This window comes from Ovis aries, chromosome 12 (genome assembly GCF_016772045.2).
Source record: "Ovis aries strain OAR_USU_Benz2616 breed Rambouillet chromosome 12, ARS-UI_Ramb_v3.0, whole genome shotgun sequence".
NCBI lineage: Eukaryota > Metazoa > Chordata > Mammalia > Artiodactyla > Bovidae > Ovis > Ovis aries.
The window spans coordinates 31,967,611-31,990,490 of record NC_056065.1 but is presented as its reverse complement, the minus strand read 5'-3'; the positions used below and the strand labels follow the sequence as shown (position 1 = coordinate 31,990,490).

At 37.2% G+C, this 22,880-nt stretch overlaps 1 protein-coding gene and 1 non-coding gene across 2 annotated transcripts in view; both read left to right on the top strand.

The window, feature by feature from the left end:
- The window catches only part of CATSPERE (catsper channel auxiliary subunit epsilon), a 151,369-nt gene that overhangs the window by 21,172 nt on the left and 107,317 nt on the right, over nucleotides 1–22,880 (top strand). The window contains exons 3-6 of the mRNA XM_027976114.3: nucleotides 2,900–2,973; nucleotides 3,253–3,322; nucleotides 6,260–6,330; nucleotides 19,649–19,673. Of these exons, the coding sequence (XP_027831915.2) occupies nucleotides 2,900–2,973; nucleotides 3,253–3,322; nucleotides 6,260–6,330; nucleotides 19,649–19,673 (240 nt within the window). The remainder of the gene's footprint in view (nucleotides 1–2,899; nucleotides 2,974–3,252; nucleotides 3,323–6,259; nucleotides 6,331–19,648; nucleotides 19,674–22,880) is intronic.
- TRNAC-GCA (transfer RNA cysteine (anticodon GCA)) lies at nucleotides 7,723–7,794 on the top strand. The gene has a single exon. It is a non-coding gene; the product is annotated as a tRNA-Cys (tRNA).

Genomic DNA, 22,880 nt, shown 5'->3' with positions numbered 1-22,880 from the left:
AAGAGATTGATGTTGTAGTCTTCTAGCAGAATTTTTTCTCTAGGAAACCTTCGTTTTTGCTCTGAAGGCTTCCAACTGATCAAAAGGGGCCTCACTCACATCATCAAAGTATTCTCTTTTATGTGAAGTCAACCGATTGTAGATGTAAACCACATCTATAAAATACCTTCATATAAAAACCTATATTAGAATTTGATTAAATAACTAGTTACTACAATCTAGCCAAATTGACACATAAAACTAACCCTTATATTAAGTTATGAAAGGGAAAGTGAAATTGCTCAGTCATGTCCGATTCTTTGTGACCCCATGGACTGTAGCCTACCAGGCTCCTCTGTCCATGGGATTTTCCAGGCAAGAGTACTGGAGTGGGTTGCCATTTCCTTCTGCAGAGGATCTTCCTGATCAGGGATCAAACCCAGGTCTCCCACATTGCAGGCACACGCTTTACCATCTGAGCCACCAGGGACCTGTGGTAGTTTTAATTTATTTATTGAGGGGAATTTCCTGGAGATCCCAGTGATTAGGACTTCACACTTCCACTACAGGGGGTACAAGTTTGATCCCTGGTTAGGGAACTAAGATCCTGCAAGCCACATGGTGTGACCAAACCAAAAAAAAAATATTTACTGAGTGTGATCTTACAGAGGTGTTTTTCTTCTTTTTATTCTCTTCTTTTTCTTATTATAATTGTGTGTGATTTGAGCATGATCCTCTTTCTGTTGCTCAGTTTTCTAAAGCATGAAATTAGTTTTCCTGCTCTTTAAGGAAGAAGTGGTGGGTCAAAATAACTTTTCTAACCTCATGGCTTTAGAGTTACCACTTATGTTGTTCCATAGAGTGTCCAGAAATAAAGCTAATACTTTCTGAGCTTCCCAGATTCTGTTTCCCCCACTCATTTATCTGTTGTTTCCCTTTCCTTTCTTCTTATTGTCCCTTTCCAGCTCAGTTGGTATTTTTTTCCTTGTATTTTGATTATGGATCTTTATTCTAGAAGAGGTCTTTGGCTCATTGATTTTGGAGTTCATGGGTCCCGCCTCCTCTTGCCCTTTCAGACATTATCAGAGACTTATGTAGAAACTGAAAAATATAAAAATCCCTCTGGTTATATCCTCAAATTGTCCCCTACAGTGTCTACTGAATACCTATAATGATTTAGGTGTTTTCTTCTAAGGTCTACCGTAGTTGCTTTCTTATGCTGATATCACACGAATCTGCTAGTTTTACCTAGTTTGTTCCATCCCAATTTTATTTTGGGGTTTTGAGGGATACCTTGTCACTGAATTCTATTGTTGATGCTGTCCAGTTGTTTTGTTTTGTTTTTTTTTGCTGCTATACTAATTGTTCTTTCTGTGTTTATAAGAAATTTGAGTAGATGGAAACATTACTTCACCAGTAACCCATCCTAATTTATTTTCTTTTGTAAATTCCCATTTTTCTTCTCTCTTATATCTTTCTTTTTACTTTTGGGGGTTCTCTGATAGGTTATTGTATTAGCATCTTATACTGAAAACTGAGTTTATTCACTTTCAAACCACCTTATTTCTTTTAAGGGTATTCATTTTCATTAGGACCTATTTACATGCTTCAAGTCTTGATAACATCAATGCTTTTATTTTTTCATAAGTATTGTGTAATTTTCATTGTTATTTCTACTTATTCCATGAATAATTCAGAATATAGTTTTTTTAAAGATTACAAATATCCTAAGATATTTTTCTGATTCACTTTATAAGAAATTTTATTTCACTAGTATCAAAGGTTTAGTATGTATCATAATAATACTTTGAGACTGGCTAGCACTTCCCTTGTAAATGTGGTCAGTTTTGGTAAATGATCTATGTGAGAAAAGAATGTATTTTTTATTGGTCAATTTTAGAAATACCCACACACACACACAGAGATTGACCCTTGAACAATATAGGTTTGAGCTCTACTGGCCCACTTATACAAAGATTTTTTTCAATAGTAAGTACTGAAGTACTACACAATCCAAAGTTGATTAAACCTGTGGATGTAGAATCATAGGTACTGAAGAACTGCATATATACAAGCCTAACTATAAATTATAAGCAGATTTCCCTGTGTGGAGTATCAGTGCCCCTAACTCCCGAATTGTTCAAGGGTCAACTATGATTATCTTTTTTTTCAAGTTTAATCTATGGCTTTAATCTATGTGTGTTAAAAGTCCTCTATATATATGACTTAAAATATCTTCTAGTAACTCTATCTAATTTTGCGTTATATACTTTAGGGTTGTGTCCAATTTTCTGGTGAACCTCATTTTTCTTCTTATACACTGTCATTAATCCTATAACATCAAATCTATGAGATAGCTGGTATTATAATTCCCATTTTACAAGTAAAAACAATGAAGCAGTATTTATGTATGTATATATCTACATAATGATGTATACATATGTACATAATTTTTCTGTAACAATATTAGAAGGTGAAATTGGGCTCCAGATCTGGCTGAAGAGGAGGACCAGTGTTGAGACTAAGACTGATGATGTTAGGGAATGTGTGATATACTTCCAGGAAGAAAGAACTTATAAATGAAAGAATGTAGAAACAGGAAAAAAAAGCAGAAGTAAGGAAATAAAGAAACTGCAATTGAAGAAAATTATGATACTAAACACCTTCTAGACACTTAACAGATTATTTTTGAAGTAAAATAAAATAAAAATATTACAGTTTGGGGGAGACTATTGAAGTGGCATAAAGAAGTTACTTTTCCCTTGTCATAATACTTGTATAATTTAAAAGGAATTTAATTTTAGTTATTCTTTCTTTGAACAATAAGAGACTCAGAAAAATTGAACTCTACATCTAAAATTTGAGATACAAAATTTTGGAGCAGATTTTTTTGTTTGAGCTATTTTACCTTCTTTTTCAGATTAAGTTAGAGTATGAAGGAACATTATTTTCTGAGTGGAGTGTTCCAGCAGCTTGTTCTATAAAAAATAAAAGGTAAGATTTTTTGCTGTGAAAATCAATGTATGTATAAAAAAGCATTCATATAGTATGGACATTTAGATTTAAGGCTGTGATTTAATGTAAATTTCTTTTCATTAAATAGATGTGAAAGAAAGACAAAAATCACTTTGAAAATAGAAGTAAAATGTTGCTATATTTTTTATTTTTCTTATTAGCATACAATGGAAGTTTTTAGGCTTAAGAAGTTGTAGGGGAATCTCGTATGCATCTGTACTTATTTCTCCTTTCTCATTTTTTTTTTTTAAATGCTAGATTACCCAAGACAGAACTACGATGTTCTTCTCCTGGTATTTATGCTATAAAACCAATTGTTTCAGGCCCGGTAAGTTGATTTAAATGATAAATTAGTAAATCTTGAATAGTCATCCCTGTTACATTTTATTTTGCCTTTTTTTGAGGTTTTTGACTTAATTTAACCCATTTTAAATGGTAAAGTTGTAATTATGAATGAAGTATTTAAAAATTATTATCAGTATATCATTAATTTTTAGAAATATCTCATAGCAAATTGTTAAGTTATGAACTAATACAGTGGTCCCCTGCTTATCTGTGATTATACCTTCTGTGCTCTCAGTTAGCCATGGTCACCTATAGTCTGAAATATTTATATGAGAAATTCCAGAAATAGACAATTCACAAGCTTTAAAATGCAGTTATTCTGAGTGGCATGATGAATTATCTTGTGGTCCCACTCCATCTCTCTGAGATATGGATCATTTCTTTGTCCAGCATGTCCTACCCATTAGTTACTTAATAGCTTTCCCAGTTATCACACCTATTAATTGCAATATTGTACTCCTTGTGTTTAAGTAACCCTAATTTTACTTAATAATGACCCCAAAGTACAAGAACAGTTATGCTGGCAATTCAAATATGCCGAAGAGAAGCCATAAAGTACTTCCTTTAAGTGAAAAGGTGAAAGTTTTTGACTTAATGAGAAAAGAAGAAAGATCATATTGAAGTAGTTATTTTATTATTAATTATAATCAATATTTTGCTGGGCTTACTTTACAAATCAAACTTTATGTTAGGTACGTATGTACAGAAAAAGCAGTATATATAGGGTTGGATTGGTACTATCTACAATTTCAGTCATCCTCTGGGGGTCTTAGAATACATATCCCACAGATAAGAAGGGACTGTCATATGTGATTTTTACATTAGCTTTTTTATTAGTAAATATATTAAAGCCCCAGTTAACCATCATAATGATAATAGTATTCCCAGCTAAGTGGGACTAATATCATATACTCCTATGACAATACTCAGAAGTAAGAGCCATTTCTAGCAGGTTTAGTTGTATTCTACTACATTTTCTTCAATTCAAGAAAGCTGTGTGGATGCAAATAAATGAGTGTTGTTGAATCCTCTCTAGTTTACAATAATAATAATAATGAATTTTAAGCATTGACACTGTACTAATTAGTAACAAAGTACTAATAGCTGAAGTTCCCACACAAGCGTATCTAAAGTCATTGCTGTGTGGAGACTTCATGTGACAAATCTTGCCTTTACCTTGGGACTTGTGCCTTCTTTTTACTTTTTTTTTTTTTCATAAGTTAATAATTTCCCTGAGTTCTTTTGCTTTCTTTTTACTTAATAATCTTTATTTTCAGGGAAAAGGTAGACAGGGTGATGTGGGAGAGGCCAGATGAATATAGTAATTCATTCTTCAATCCCTGTAGATTGAAAAATACTTGAATTTGGCTTTTTGAGTTGAGTGCTTGCCAGTTTCATGACACAATTCCTAAAGAAGTAAAGGATTTCTTTCCTTTTTGTTATGTTTTGGAAGTCTACATAAATGTGTAATACATGTAAAAAGTATGCACACACAAATACATATATATATATATATATGTATATATATATATATATATATATAGGAATATCTTTGTCATTACTCTTTAAGGATATACATGTGACTTAATGGGGCTTCCCTGGTGGCTCAGATGGTAAAGAATCTGCCTGCAATGCAGGAGACCAGGTTCAATCCCTGGGTAGGGAAGATCTCCTGGAGAAGGGAATGGCAACCCACACCAGTAGTCTTGGCTGGAGAATTCCATGGACAGAGCAGCCTGACCGGCTACAGTTGCAAAGAGTTGGACACAACTGAATGACTAACACACACACACACACACACACACACACACACACACACACACACACACACACACACACTGACTTAATGTACTCAACAGTCCTCAGTTATAACAACCTAAAATATCTCCAGGCATTGTCAGACATCTCCTTGCAAGCAAATTCATCTCTGGTTGAGAACCATTAAACAGAAAATTAATCAAATTGTATTTCATTGAGGAAGACTGCCTAGGAAAACTCACTGTTTTCCTTTGTATATTCACAGAGAACAATTCTGTGACCAGATCATAGCAGGGAGGGGTTCTACATGGACCAATTCTCCTGTACCAGCTGGGTGTCTTACCATTTAAAGTTCTGGAACCATCTACCTAGAGTTAATGTCACATCCTACAAGTTAACGGCCCAGTTCCACAAGACTCCCCTCACTTCAGATGCTAATTGCAAGTCACTGGTTGTCACCTACACTTCTGACTGCCTGATGATGGTGGGTGGTAAATTCAGGTTCCCATAACCTTTTCCTTAGTTTTGATAATTTGCTAAACAGCTTGCAGAATTCAGGGAAACACATTTACAGTTAAAATGAAGGATATTGTAAAAAGATCCAGATGAACAGCCAGGTCAAGAAGTATACAAGGCAAGGTTCAGAAGGGTTCTGAGTGCAGGAACTTTTGTCACTGTGGAGTTGGGTACATCACCTACTGGCATCAACCTAGAAGCTCTCTGACTCTCATATTTTAGGGATTTTTGTGGAGATTTCATCAAGTAGGCATGATTGATTATTAGCTCATTTTCTACCCCTTCTCCCCTCTCCATAGAATGGGAGGCTGAATTGAAAGTTCCAAGCTGTTGATCGTGGATTGGTCTTTCTAGTGATCAGTTCCCAACCAGGAGCCCACCAAGAGTTTACATCATTAGAACAAAAGGAATTTAGGAGCTCTGTGTGAGACATTCCTATTACTCAGAATTACAAAAGTGTTAGGAGCAAGTGTCAGGAACAAGGGTTCAAGACCAAATATTAGCAGGTACTAGGGCAAATATATGTGTGTGTGTGTGTGTGTGTGTGTGTGTGTGTGTATACACAATATATATATAATTTCACAAAAACAAACATAATAGAACCAGTCATCTAAATTTATCATAGTTTCTTTTCTTTTTTTTTTAGGATTTAGAGGAAGAACGCTATTTATATGTGGACAGATCTCATATTTGCTTTCTGTGGTATTATAAGGCTATGTAAGTAATGCGAAAGAAAGGTAATTAATGCATTTTAAGAGTATTTAGCTTTCAGTTCCTTCGCTCAGTCATGTCCGACTCTTTGTGACCCCATGAGCTGCAGCACGTCAGGCTTCCCTGTCCATCACCAACTCCCAGAGCTTTCTCAAAGTCAGGTCCATTGAGTTGGTGATGCCATCCAACCAGCTCATCCTCTGTCGTCCCCTTCTCCTCCTGCCTTCAGTCTTTCTCAGCATCAGAGTCTTTTCAAATGAATCAGTTGTTTGCATCAGGTGGCTAAAGTATGGGAGCTTCAGCTTCAGCGTCAGTCCTTCCAATGAATATTTAGGACCGATTTCCTTTAGGATGGATTGGTTGGATCTCCTTGATGTCCAAGGGACTCTCAAGAGTCTTCTCCAACACCACAGTTCAAAAACATAAATTCTTTGGTGCTCAGTCCAACTCTCACATCCATAGGAAGCTTGTCACCCAGATGGTAGAGCATTTGCCTATAATGCGGGAGACCCAGGTTCAGTCCCTGGGTTGGGAAGATTCCCTGCAGAAGGAAATAGCAATCCACTCCAGTACCCTTGCCTGGAAAATCCCATGGATGGAAGAGCCTGGTAGGCTACAGTGCATGGGGTCACAAAGAGTTGGACACGACTGAACAACTTCACTCTCACATCCATACATGACTACTGGAAAAACCATAGCTTTGACCAGACAGACCTTTGTCAGTAATGTCTCTGCTTTATAATATGCTCTCTAGGTTGGTCATAGCTTTTCTTCCAAGGAGCAAGCATCTTTAATTTCATGGAGGCAGTTACCATCTGAAGTGATTTTGGAGCCTCTCAAAATGAAGTCTCTCACTGTTTCCATTGTTTCCCCATCTATTTGCCATGAAGTGATGGGACTGGATACCATGATCTTAGTTTTTTGACTGTTGAGCTTTAAGCCAACTTTTTCACTCTCCTCTTTCACTTTCATTAAGAGGCTCTTTAGTTATTCTTCGTTTTCTGCCATAAGGGTGGTGTCATCTGCATATCTGAGGTTATTGATATTTCTCCCGGCAATATTGATTCTAGCCTTCATCCAGACCAGAATTTCTCATGATGTACTCTGCGTATAAGTTAAATAAGCAGCCTTGACAATATACAGCCTTGATGTACTCCTTTCCCAATTTGGAACCAGTCTGTTGTTCCATGTCTGATTCTAACTGTTGTTTCTTGACCTATATACAGATTTCTCAGGAGGCAGGTCAGGTGGTCTGATATGTCCATCTCTTTACGAATTTTGCACAGTTTGTTGTGATCCACACAGTCAAAGGCTTAGCTTTAATTAACCACAAATGAATTATCTACATTATAGTTTCCATATAAGTTTTTATTTACTGATTAAGTTATCCTCTGGACTTCCCTGGTGGCTCAGATGGTAAAGCATCTGCCTGCAATGCAGGAGACCCAGGTTCGATACCTGGGTTGGGAAGATACCTTGGTGAAGGAAATGGCAACCCACTCTAGTACTCTTCCCTGGAAAATCCCATGGACAGAGGAGCCTGGTGGGCTCCTTTCACTTTAAGTTATCCTCAAATGTACTGCTGCTGCTGCTGCTGCTGCTGCTAAGTCACTCCAGTCGTGTCCAACTCTGTGCGACCCCATAGACAGCAGCCCATCAGGCTCCACTGTCCCTGGGATTCTCTAGGCAAGAACACTGGAATGGGTCGCCATTTCCTTCTCCAATGCATGAAAGTGAAAAGTGAAAGTGAAGTTGCTCAGTCGTGTCCGACTCTTAGCGACCCCATGGACTGCAGCCTACCAGGCTCCTCCGTCCATGGGATTTTCCAGGCAAGAGTACTGGAGTGGGGTGCCATTGCCTTCTCCTCAAATGTACTACCCAACTAATATTGAAGAACAAACAGTAAAAATAACAATGTGTGTATGTGTAAGCTGTCATGTCTGACTCTTTGAGACCCCATGGACTGTAGCCCACCAGGCTCCTCTGTTTATGGAATTTTCTAGGCAAGAATACTGGAGTGGATTGCCACTTCCTTCTCCAAAAAATAACAATAGCAACCACTATCTGAACATATACTGCTTCTACTTGGTCATACTTCATGTAAATCAGCTTTGTCAATTTTCATAATAACCAGTTAAATGTCAGCATTACAATCTTTATTATAAATGGGGAAATGTAAGCTTGGGTAGGTTAAATAATTTGGAAAAATATATGTAGCTACTAAAAGATAGCATTGGAAATTGGCTCTGGTTTTTCAGATTACAGGCCTCTTTTGTTTCCACTATACATATTATATTCCAAAAGGAGTCTCTTAGTTTCTCAGATAGCTCTTCAAACCCTTTTTAACATGATGATGAATGATATAACTAAGAAAGAAAAACTGGTACAAGAAAAAATAATTAATTGCATTATAAAATCATTCAATAACTAAAATGTATCAATGAATCAGAGTTTTGTTTTGTTTTGTTTTTTTAGTATCATAGTTAAAGCATATCCTAGTACTGGATAGGGTATGAGGAACTGTCTTATATGGTCCCTGCTTTCCAGATGACTGTAATGTACTTAATTCTTCTTATCTGCTTAATATCGCTTTCTTTGAGGGAAATATCCCTCCTCTATTTTGTAGTGATGGAGAAGGCAATGGCAACCCACTCTAGTACTCTTGCCTGGAAAATCCCATGGGCGGAGGAGCCTGGTGGGCTGCAGTCCATGGGGTCACGAAGAGTTGGACACGACTGGGCAACTTCACTTTCACTTTTCACTTTCATGCATTGGAGAAGGAAATGGTGACCCACTCCAGTGTTCTTGCCTGGAGAATGCCAGAGACAGGGGAGCCTGGTGGGCTGCCATCGATGGGGTCGCACAGGGTCAGACACGACTGAAGTGACTTAGCAGCAGCAGCAGCATTTTGTGGTGAAATTATTAATTTCATTTTATTTATGTGGTATTACCTTTACAACCAGGCTTTCCTGTAGCTCAGCTGGTGAAGAATCCACCTGCAATGTAGGAGACCCTAGTTTGATTCCTGGGTCGGGAAGATTTCCCTGTAGAAGGGAAAGGCTCCCACTCCATTTTCTTGGGGTTCCCTGGTGGCTGAGTCAGTAAAGAATCCACCTGCAATGTGGGAGACCTGGGTTCAATCCCTGGGTTGGGAAGGTCCTCTGGAGGAGCCTGGTAGGCTGCAGTCCATGGGGTCACAAAGAGTTGGACACGACTGGGCAACTTCACTTTCACTTTTCACTTTCATGCATTGGAGAAGGAAATGGCAACCCACTCCAATGTTCTTGCCTGGAGAATCCCCATGGACAGAAGAGCCTGGCGGACTACAGTCCATGGGGTCTCAAAGATTCAGACACGACTGAGTGACTAAGCACAGCACAGCACCTTTACAACCCCATATTTCATTGACCACAGAGAATATTGAGTATTGGCATATGACCGAAACCTAACCTATCAGAATATTTATGTCTTTGGCAAAGCATGGTTTTGGCTGATAGTTTGATTATTCTGGTTCACATGTCCCTTAATGTCAGATGGCCCTGAAGTTTATGTATAATCTTTGAACTGAACGATCTGATCACTAGATTTCAGCAAGCCCCACCAACAGGACACATTTACCCATTCTTCTCTAATTTATGGCCACTCTCCCGGAGTCTTACCAAGAAACAAGAATTAAGTCTCTGCTACTAATGAAACTGGCAGGCTTTTGTCCCTGTTGGGAATTTCAGACATGCCAATCACCAGCTTTCCCTCTGTCGGTTTTGAACCAACTTAGAAACAGAAAAGGGAAAATTCGGAAATAAAAATCCATGGTAACACTTCATTGGAAGTGCCTCTGTAACCAAAAGGCTACTTTCTCTTTCCCCTAAGAGGAGATCATAGGAACCATCAGTGACTAATACCCATGTATCTATCACGCAAGTGAACAAATAGAACATTACCAGCATGTTAGAATCTGCTTAGGCTTCCCTGGTGGCTCAGAGAGTAAAGAGTCGGCCTGCAATTCAAGAGACCCAGGTTCAGTCCCTGGGACTAGAAGATCCCCTGGAGAAGAGAATGGCAACCCACTCCAGTATTCTTGCCTGGAAAATTCCATGGACAGAGGAGCCTGGTGGGCTACATACAGTCCATTGGGTCGCAAAGAGTCAGACACGACTCAGTGACTTTCAGTTTCTTTCTTATGCCCTTACTGATCACATCCTATCCCTCAAGAGTTAACTGCTATCCTGAAAACTGTATAATAGATTCTTCACTTTTTATAGTTTACCAACAATATATAATGGTAATAAATTGTTTAGTTTTGTTTTTGAATGTTATTTAAATTGATCATATTATAAGCATTCATCTGTGACTTGCTTCTTTCTCTAAACATCACAGATTTTGACACTCATCCATCTTTAAACAAGAATCTTTAGTTCTTACATTGTTCCTGCTTGATGGTACTTCATTATATAACTATTTTTGCTTATTCTCCTGCTGATGCATTTATTTGCGAGATAGTGCCTTGTTCCTCAAAAGGTGGTCCAAGGACTAGCAGCACTAGTGTCATCTGGGAACTTGTTAGAAATAATCTCAGCTTCGTTTCAAACCTTATGGATCATAATCTGCATTTTGACAAGATCCTGCAGTCATTTGTATGTACATTATTTGGAAATAATAATTTGGAAAGTACCAATCTAATGTACATAAATAACGTTTTTCTAGGGAATAGACCTAAAAGTAAAATTACCTAAATGTAGGATATACATTTGTTCCACTTTACTAGGTCATGCTTGTGTGTGTGTGTTCAGTTGCTCAGTCGTATCTGAATCTTTGCGACTCCATAGACTGTAGCCCGCTAGGCTCCTCTGTCCATGGGATTTTTCAGGCAATAATACTGGAGTGAGTTGCTATTTCCCACTCTAGGGAATCTTCCTGATTCAAGGATCGAACCCACATCTCTTGTGTCTCCTGCATTAGCAGGCCGATACTTTACCACTGTGCCACCTGGGAAGCCTCTAAATGATTTTTAAAAGATTGTCCAAATTTACATCTATACTGGCAGTGGATGAAGTCCCCATTGTGTTATATCTTACAACACTTAATATCTGACTTTTAAATTATTTTCAATCTAGTAGGTGTGAAATCACATCATTGTTCTTTTATCTGCATTTCCTTGATTACTATGGAGCATGTTTTCATTTATTCATGAGGAATTTTTCTTCTGTATTAAATTAGCATTTTAACCCATTTTATTTCTTGGTTTCATAATAATCTGTAAGGTTTCACTAAATTCTGTATAGTTTTGCTTTCTACAATTAAATCTTTAATCCACTTGGAATTAGGTTTTGTATATGCTTCAAGATAGAACTACAACTTTATTTTTTGTGTATGAATAATTGATTTTTTAGATTCATTTATTGAATGATCTGGGGCTTCCCTTCTAACTCAGCTGGTAAAGAATCCGCCTACAATAAAGGAGACCTGGGCTCGATCCCTGGGTTAGGAAGATTCCCTGGAGAAAGGAAAGGCTACCCACTCCAGTATTCTGCCTGGAGAATTCCATGGACTGTATAGTCCATGGGGTCCCAAAGAGTCGGACTTTCATTTCACTTCACTTCATTGAATGATATTTCCACAAAACCAGTTCTGCCATAGATCAAGTTTCTGTGTATGCATGGGTTTCATCCTGGATTAGCTATTCTGTTTAGCTTATCTATTTGTATATACTTGAACAAATTATATTATCTGTATTATTATAAGTTTATTTTTTAAATCTTGAGAAGTGATAGCACAAATACCTGCCTCACACTGAACCCAATTCTTGTCCTCTTCTAGGAACTTCTTAGCTTTATCTTGGGCCTGTTTCTCTTTCCTATAAATTTTTGAAATTGGTTTGTCAATTCTACAAAAAAACCTTAGTTGGGTTTTTTATAGTATGTCTATATATTTTAATCAATTTGAGAAGCCTTTCTACTCCTGACTAATATATAACCCTCCATTTGCTTAAGTTTTTTTTACATATCTGCCAATAAGATTTTATAATTTTTAATAATAAAAGTATCAGGACATTTTCCTTAGGATCAAAACCACCCCCAAGAAAAAGAAATGCAAAAAGGCAAAATGGTTGTCTGAGGAGGCCTTACAAATAGCTGAGAAAAGAAGACAAGTGAAAGACAAAGGAGAAAAGGAAAAATATGGCTATTTGAATGCAGAGCTCCAAAGAATAGCAAGGAGAGATAAGAAAGCCTTCCTCAGTGATCAATACAAAGAAAGATGAAAACAATAGAATGGGAAAGACTGGAGATCTCTTCAAGAAAATGAGAGATACCAAGGGAACATTTCATGCAAAGACGGGCATAATAAAGGACAGAAATGGTATGGACCTAACAGAAGCAGAAGATATTAAGAAGAGGTGTGAAGAATGCACAGAAAAACTATGCAAAAAAGATCTTCAGGACCCAGATAATCACGATGGTATCATCACTCACCTAGAGCCAGACATCCTGGAATGCAAAGTCAAGAGGGCCTTAGGAAGCATCACTGTGAACAAAGCTAGTGGAGGTGATGGAATTCCAGTTGAACTACTTCAAATCCTAAAAGATGATGCTCTGAAAGTGCTGCACTCATTATGTCAGCAAATTTGGAAAACTCAGCAGTGGCCACAGGACTGGAAAGGGTGAGTTTTCATTCCAATCCCTAAGAAAGGCAATGTCAAAGAATGCTCAAACTACTGCACAATTGCACTCATCTCACATGCTAGCAAAGTAATGCTCAAAATTCTCAAGCCAGGCTTTAGCAGTACGGGAACCATGAACTTCCAGATGTTCAAGCTGGCTTTAGAAAAGGCAGAGGAACCAGAGATCAAATTGCCAACATCCACTGGATCACTGAAAAAGCAAAAGTTCCAGAAAAACATCTATTTCTGCTTTATTGACTATGCCAAAGCCTAGTGTGTGTGGATCACACTGTGGACTGTGTGGATCACAGCAAACTGTGATCTGTAAGAGTTGGATATACCAGACCACCTGACCTGGCTCTTAAGAAATCTGTATGCAGGTCAAGAAGGAACAGTTAGAACTGGACATGGAACAACAGACTGGTTCCAAATAGGAAAAAGAATACATCAAGGCTATATATTGTCACCCTGCTTGTTTAACTTATATGCAGAACACATCATGAGAAATGCTGGGCTGGATGAAGCACAAGCTGGAATCAAGTTGGCTGGGAGAAATATCAATAACCTCAGATATGCAGATGATACCACCCTTATGGCAGAAAGTGAAGAAGAACTAAAGAGCCTCTTGATGAAAGTGAAAGAGGAGAGTGAAAAAGTTGGCTTAAAACTCAACATTCAGAAAATTAAGATCATGGTATCTGGTCCCATCACTTCATGGTAAATAGATGGGGAAACAGTGAAAAGAGTGAGAGATTTCACTTTGGGGGGCTCCAAAATCACTGCGGATGTTGACTACAGCCATGAAATTAAAAGACGCTTGCTCCTTGAAAGAAAAGTTATGACCAACCTAGACAGAATATTAAAAAGTAGAGACATTACTTTGCCAACAAAGGTCTGTCTAGTTAAAGCTATGGTTTTTCCAGTAATCATGTATGGATGTGAAAGTTGGACTATAAAGAAAGCTGAGCACCGAAGAACTGATGCTTTTGAACTGTGGTGTTGGAGAACTCTTGAGAGTCTCTTGGACAGCAAGGAGATCCAACCAGTCCATCCTAAAGGAAATCAGTCCTGAATATTCATTGGGAGGACTGATGCTGAAGCTGAAACTCCAATACTTTGGCCACCTGATGCGAAGAACCGATTAATTTGAAAAGCCCCTGGTGCTGAGAAAGATTGCAGGCAGGAGAAGGGGACAACAGAGTATGAGATGGCTGGATGGCATCACCGACACAATGGACGTGAGTTTGAGTAAACTCTGGGAGTTGGTGATGGACAAGGAGCCTGGTGTGCTGCAGTCCATGGGGTCACAAAGAGTCGGACATGACTAAGCAACTGAACTGAACTGAACTGAATTCTTAGGTAGTTTATATTTTTGTTTCTCTTATAAATAATCAAATTTTTAAAATTATAATTCCTAACCAGCTCTTCCTGTTGTATAGAATACACTTTACTTTTGACTGTTGATTTTTGCATTCAGCAATATTGCTAAATTATGATTATTTATGTATTCTGTTGGATGGAATTTAATAAAATCAGATTATCCACCTATAATGATGATTTTGTTTTTCTTTCTTATAAGTATGCCTTCTATTCCTTTTATTCTTACATGTCTAGAATATCAAATACAATCCTTTTTAGAAGGGTGATAGCAGCGCTTCTTATTTTATTCACCATCTCAAAAGGAAGACTCTCATCATTTCACTATTTTGCATAATATCTGTTACCGGTTATGAGTTAAACTTTACCTGATTAAGGAAGGTCCTTTTTATTCCAAGCTGGCCGTGAATTCTTTTTATGACTTGTTAAATATTCAAATGTTTTTCTGCTTCCACATAAATGTTTGTATAGTTTTTCTCTTTTTACTATGTAAATCTGATAGATAATAGTTATTAATATTTCCATATTAATAAACTTGTATTTCTAGAATAAGCTAACTTGGTCTTGATGAATTATCTTTCATACACATTTATAGATTACATTTGCTAATGTTGTTTAGGTTTTTATGTGTGTGAATATACATGAGTGGGAGCGGCCTGTGGTTTTACTCCCCTTGTATATCCTTTAATACATTTGATACCAAGACTATGCTAGACTCATCGTGTAAGTTAGGATTAGTCTTTCTTTTCTGTTCTCTTCGCTTGTGGCTCAACTGGTAAAGAATCTGCCTGCAATGCGGAGACCTGGGTTTGATCCCTGGAGAAGGGAAAGGCTACTCACTCCAGTTATTCTGGCCTGGAGAATTCCACGGACTGTATAGTCCGTGGGGGCACAAAGAGTTGGACACAACCGAACAACTTTCACTTTACTTCTATTTTCTGAGAGATTTTATTTAAGATTGGAAATATATGTTCCTTGAATATTTGATGGTAACTTGCATAGAAATCTACCTGGATCTGGACTTTTTGAGTGTGTGGGGGAAGATTTTATAACTACTAATTCAATTTCTTTAATGGTTAAAATGCTACTTTGGAGTTCTAATTCTTGTAAAATTCATTTCTGTAGTATTTTTCCAGAAATTCTTCCGTGTCTTCAGTTAGCAATGTTAGTATCAATTTTTATGTCATAAAATTTCCCATAATATCCTCTTATATTTTTGTTTAATCTTTGCAGTAGTTGTAGGTATGCCACTGTTTTATCATTTCTAATATTTTTATTTGTGCCTTCCTTTTGTTTTCTTATTTTTTTTTCCTAGAGATATTTTTATTTTATTAGTCTTTTCAAAGAACTATATTTCGGCTTTATTGAGTTTTTCTACTGTTGTCTACTTTATCTCAATTTGTTTTTTATATTATTTCTTTTTTTGAGTTTGTTTTTCTGAAACTTACTAATCTAATATTTAGTCTATTACATAGATCTAAGACTTCCTTTTTATCAAGTGTATGTTTAAGGAAGTAAAATTTTTTCTAAATACCTCTATATTGGAATATATCATAGTCGTAATATTTCGTTACTGCTCGGAAATAATAGTCTAAGAGCCACTATAATTTGTTTGGCAAATATGCTGTATAGGAATGCATTTTAAATTTACAGACATGAGTCCTTTCAATTATTATTTTGTTACTGAATTCTAACCTAATTTTATTATTATCACAGAAGTATTAGAATCAAATCTTTGGCCTAGCATGTAGTCAGAGTTTATAAACATCTCACGAGTACCTAAAGAAAATTTATTTTCCTATTGTTGGATAGCATATGCTATTTATGTCCAGTAGGTCAGTTGTGTTAAGTGTACTGTTCAAATCTTTTGTACTTATTTGACTCATGAGTTGATAATTGGCTAAAATTTCCCACTATGGTGGTAGACATGTCACTTTTGCATGTAGGTGCCTAATTTTTTGCTTTATGCTTTGAGGGTATCTTTTAGGTGCACATAACTTTGAATTATTAAGATTTTTTTGAAGAACTGAAACTTTGTAGTGACCGTGTTTATCACTTGTAATGCTTTTCTCCTTTTGTTCAGTTTTGTGTTATATTAATACACAATCTCTTGTGGTGCCATGTAAGTTCTAGGATTATTTGTTCTAGTTCTGTGAAAAAAAATCATGTGTATTTTGATAGGGATTGCACTAAATCTGTAGATTGCTTTGAGTAGTATAGCCATTTTAACAATTTAAGAATTAACAATTAAGTTAAAAATTAAAAACTAAGTTAACAATTAACTCTTCCCCTGCAAGAAGATGAGATCTTTCCATTCCTTTAAATTATCTTCAGTTTACTTTATCAAGGTTTTACAGTTTTCCAGTGTACAGATCTTTCACCTCCTTGGTTAAGTTTAATTCCTTTTTTTTCTGGATGAGATTTTCAACAGGATTTTTAAAATTTTCTCTTTCTGATATTTCATTGTTAGTCTAAAAATTCAATGGATTTCTGTGTATTAATCTTTCTATTCTGCTAGCTTATTGAGTTCCTTTATTAGTTCTAATAGTTTTTGTGTGGAGACTTCAGGGTTCTTTACATAGAGTATCGTGTCATCTGCAAATAGTTTTACCTCTTCCCTTCCAATGTGAATAACTCTTATTTATTTCTCTTGTCTAATTGCTGTGAAGCTCTCTTATAAATTCTTCCCTTCCAAAATCTTCCTTATGTTTCAGTCTCTTTTTGAATTTCTTATTTTGTTCTTATACTGTTTTTCTAATTTCTTTAAATTGTTTTGTTGTTGTTGTTGTTGTTGTTCTCTCATAGCTCTCTGAGCATCTTTAGAACCATATTTTGAATTCTTTGTCAGGCTATTCATGTAATCCACTTCCTTAGGATTCCTTGCTTGAGTTTCCTGTGTTCCCTAAGTGGTGTCATGTTTCCCTGATTCTTCACTGTCCTTGTAGCCTGTGTAGGTGTCTGCACATTTGAAGAAGCAGTCACCACTTCCAGACATCATAGACTGACCTCACGAAGAGAAGACCTCCACCTGTGGTTGTGCATGCTGGAGCGTGCTGTGACCACCAGTCTAGTGGTATGGGGTGTCATGTGGAGGGGCATGTGCTGGCTCTGGATCCGGTGTGGTCCAATGTCTCATCAGTTTAGCCCACTAAGGTCCAGAACATTGACAGTTGCATGGTGTTTACCAAATGCTGCAGGGTGTCCACAGTGACTGCAAGGGCTATCGTAGTCCTCAGCAGTGCCTCCAGGTACAGTAGATAGGGACCAGGGCAGGCAGTAGTGGTGGCCCAAGCCAGGACTCTCTGCATCCTCAGCTTCAAAGGTTAGTTTTAGGTGCCTGTGTGCTGACAGGGGATGTTTTTGAAAAACTTCATACTTTTTGAACTTCGGACATATCGCCTATCAAGATTTTTAGTACTTAGTTTCAGTAGCTTTCTCATATATCAGATTGGACATATGAAATATTATTTTCATCATATGGTCTTAGGAACTTACTGCATGTACCTTTACTGATTCCCAAGACATCTTCATTTTATTTTGTACTTAATGATGTACTAAGCACTATGAAAAATTGATGCTTTTGAACTGTGGTGTTGGAGAAGACTCTTGAGAGTCCCTTTGACTGCAAAGAGATCCATCCAGTCCATTCTAAAGGAGATCAGTCCTGGGTATTCTTTGGAAGGACTGATGCTAAAGCTGAAACTCCAATATTTTGGCCACCTCATGTGAAGAGTTGACTCATTGGAAAAGACCCTGATGCTGGGAGGGACTGGGGGCAGGAGGAGAAGGGGACGACAGAGGATGAGATGGCTGGATGGTATCACTGACTCGATGGACTTTGAGTCTGAGTGAACTCCAGGAGTTGGTGATGGACAGGGAGGCCTGGCGTGCTGCAATTCATGGGGTTGCAAAAGGTCGGAGCTACTGAGCGACTGAACTGAACTGAAGTACTACGCACAAAAGAAATCACAATCCTGAGTCATTGATTTTTAGAGGTTATGTGATTTTAAAAATAACAGCTATCTTTACAGTGAAAAATTACTTTCTAAACAACATATAAATAAATATACAAGTAAATTTTCTTCTTTCAGAAAATTTACACTGAAAGGCTATAAATGAAACATTTGCAGTGCTAACTGATAAATTTTATCTTGACATAAATTAAAACATGTAAACTCTATAGGTTTTTTGTTTTTTTTTTTTTTGGCCTTGCCATGTGGCATGCAGAATCTTAGTTCCTGGAGCATGGATTGAACCTGTGCCCCCTGTAGTGGAAACAGGAGTCTTAACCATTGGGCCATCAGGGAAGTCCCTAAACTATGGACTTTTTAATGTGCATTGATCATGTCAAATTAGCTTACAGTATTATTCAGGAAGAAGTATATAGATTCATGCCCCTCAGCAAAAATTATATTTAATTATGGACATGAGCTTTTTTTTTAACATTTAGTATTTAATCATTTATATGTCCATAATGGAATATAAGGGCTTCCCAAGTGGCTTAGTGGGTAAAGAACCCACCTGTCATTGCGGGAGATGTAAGAGACACAGGTTAGATCCCTGGGTTAGATCCCTCCTCCCCACAGAGAGAGGAGCCTGGCAGGCTACAGTCCACAGGGTCACAAAGAGTTGCAAACAACTGAAGTGACTTACACACAGTGGACTATAAACAGAATATTCTTACTCTTTGGGAGAAAAGTTATGACCAACCTAGACAGCATATTAAAAAGTAGAGACGTTACTTTGCCAACAAAGGTCCATCTAGTCAAGGCTATGGTTTTTCCAGTAATCATATATGGATGTGAGAGTTGGACTATAAAGAAAGCTGAGCACCTAAAAATTGATGCTTTTGAACTGTGGTGTTGGAGAAGACTTTGGAGAGACCCTTGGACTGCAAGGAGATCCAAGCAGTCCATCCTAAAGGAAATCAGTCCTGAATATTCATCGGAAGGACTGATGTTGAAACTGAAACTCCAATACTTTGGCCACCTGTTGCGAAAAGCTGACTCATTTGAAAAGCCCCTGATGCTGGGAAAGATTGAAGGAGGGAGGAGAAGGGGATGACAGAGGATGAGATGGCTGGAGATGGCATCACCAACACAATGGACATGAGTGTGAGTAAACTCCAGGAGTTGGTGATGGACAGGGAGGCCTGGCATGCCAGTCCATAGGGTCACAAAGAGTCAGACATGACTGAGCAACTGAACTGAACTGATGTTGAAAGTAGATTATTTAACTGAATATTTAGGATTCTGTTTACTAAAATATGATTTTTCTTTTTCCCAACAGAAATTTTGTTCACAATTTAACCCAGGTAATACTTTTTTTAAAGTTTTTGTATACTTCTTCACATATTACCACTGTATTATTTCTCTCTTCCATATTTACCAGACAAGGAATTTTCAAAACTAATTCTCAACATAATTTACTTAGAGCAGAGGTTACTCAAGGTATGGACTGAGATCCCCTAGGTCTTCACAAGCCTTTTGAGGAGGTCCGCGAGGTCTACACTTTTCCAACTATGTATCTGTCTGAATAGATTTCCCCCCATATACTTCCACCAGAATACCATATACCAACAGCTCGAATGTAGAAGAACTGATGATAATCCAGCTGTCTCTTATTAAGCCAAATATTAAAGAGATTTCACAATGTAAAACAACCATTCTTCTTACTATTCTTTATCTTGGAAAATAATTATTTTTTTCATAATCATGTTGCCATTTCCTACTCCAGGGGATCTTCCTGATTCAGGGATCAAACCCATATCTGCTATGTCTTCTGCACTGGCAGGTGGGTTCTTTACCACTAAGCCACAGAGGAAGTCCCCATAAACATGTTAATTAATATTAATATATAATGGGTTTATTGTAGATGTTCAAATAAATTAATAAATATCTTTAAATAGTCTCAATTTTTATTTGTTATACGGTAATAAATACTGATAGGGCTAACTGACATAAAACAAAAGCTCTGTGGAAGTCTCAATAATTTTCAAGCCTATGAAAGAGTCTTTGAGATCTAAAAATTTTGACATGTGGGTTAAAGGCTGATTTTAAGTATGACAGAGAGATGTATTCCAAAATTTGAAAACTGAAATAAGGTGGTAATATTTGGACATTAAATCTCCATAAATATTTTCATATTTTCAAAGCAATGATATAATGGAAAGAAGAGGCAGAAAGAAAATAATGATAAATAAAACTTCCTATATTCGATCAAGATAGTTGAATGAGCTCATGTGTCCGTATGTATCCCTATCCAAACCCAACTGACATTATAGGATTATTTATTAAAGCTATAACAATGCAAAAAGAAGAAAGTATTATCAGTAGATAATGAATTTTAAGCTAGAAAATAGAAACTTCTAAAAGTAAAATTTTTATTATAGACCCAAATAATGCAGAATAGCCTCCATCTTACTCAAAACATATAGAAATGCCATTACAAAATATGTGTGTGTGTATAATATCAGTGCAGACTTTTACATTAATATTGGTATATGTGCATGTATAGAATGTAAAATCAATTAAAGGAATTTCCTAGTTGTCACAAGTCACTAAAGAACTAAAATCCAGAGTTAGATAAGGTTGAATTCTGAAGTAAGTTTATTATACAAAATATAAGCCCTGGTAGACAAAGGGTGATGTTTTAACATGTGTATGAGAATAGAAAATGAAGTTTCCGACATATGGGAGAAAGAGATGCTGAAATTAACCTCCCTATATGAAGCTAGGATTTATTAAAGATTTGTGAAATGAAAACTAGTAAAGCTCCACTCTCTGGCTAATTGCAAATAAATGATGATACACCCTTTTGGGGACTGTAAACAGACAAGGAGTTACCGTCACAGAGTTTCAGATGAATGTCCAAGTTAAACTGCTCTCAAGAGGTTGGAGAACCTAGAGCCAACTAGTAAACTCAAAAATGCAAGTAGTGAAACACATAGGGCCTAGGCAGAGGTGATTATAAAACTCATTTAATAACCAAGAGTGTATAAGACTGTCTTAGCAAATAAATGCTCTGAAAATAATCTCAAAATAAAAGGCATAAACCACAGGAAAAGACATACTGCCTGGAATATATACATATAAACTGCAGAAAGTTTATACTTTTCAAAACAAAAGATGAGGACCATTTGAAGAATTCTTTTTCTCCAATAATTATGGAGAATTCTCCAGGGCTTCCTTGATAGCTCAGTTGGTAAAGAATCTGTCTGCAATGCAGGGGACCCCAGTTCGATTCCTGGGTCAAGAAGATCTGCTGGGGAAGGGATAGGCTACCCACTCCAGTATTCTTGGGCTTCCCTTGTGGCTTAGCTGGTAAAGAATCTGCCTGCAATATGAGAGACCTGGGTTTGATCCCAGGGTTGGGAGTATCCTCTGGAGAAGGGAAAGGCTACCCATTCCAGTATTCTGGCCTGGAAAATTCCATGGACTGTATAGTCCATGGGTCACAAAGAGTGGGACATGACTGAACGACTTTCATTTTCACTTATGATGTTTTCTCCACAGTTCAAGACATGAGTTCTCAGACTGAAAAACTGAAGTACCAGATGCAGTAAATAATGAACAAATGAACTATTTAATATGCTGATACATCTAAATAAGTATTGACAGTCAAATATTTAAATAATGACTAATTTTTTTAACAAAATGACATTAAAATAATAGCTAACAAAAATAGAGAAAATGAAGGAGAATTTAGATTTGCAGCATCATATCCTTCCAGATGTTCAAGCTGGTTTTAGAAAAGGCAGAGGAACCAGAGATCAAATTGCCAACATCCGCTGGATCATGGAAAAAGCAGGAGAGTTCCAGAAAAACATCTATTTCTGCTTTATTGAGTATGCCAAAGCCTTTGACTGTGTGGATCACAATCAACTGGGGAAAATTCTGAAAGAGATGGGAATACCAGACCACCTGACATGCCTCTTGAGAAATCTGTATGCAGGTCAGGAAGCAACACTTAGAACTGGACATGGAACAACAGACTGGTTCCAAATAGGAAAAAGAGTATGTCAAGGCTGTATATTGTCACCCTGCTTATTTAACTTCTATGCAGAGTACATCATGAGACATGCTGGACTGGAAGAAACAGAAGCTGGAATCAAGATTGCTGGGAGAAATATCAATAACCTCAGATACTCAGATGACACCACCCTTATGGCAGAAAGTGAAGAGGAACTAAAAAGCTTCTTGATGAAAGTGAAAGAGGAGAGTGAAAAAGTTGGCGTAAAGCTCAACATTCAGAACATGAAGATCATGGCATCCGGTCCTATCACTCCATGGGAAATAGATGGAGAAACAGTGGAAACTGTGTCAGACTTTATTTTGGGGGCTTCAAAATCACTGCAGATGATGATTGCAGCCATGAAATTAAAAGACGCTTACTCCTTGGAAGAAAAGTTATGACCAACCTAGATAGTATATTCAAAAGCAGAGACATTACTTTGCCAACTAAGGTCCGTCTGGTCAAGGCTATGGTTTTTCCAGTGGTCATGTATGGATGTGAGAGTTGG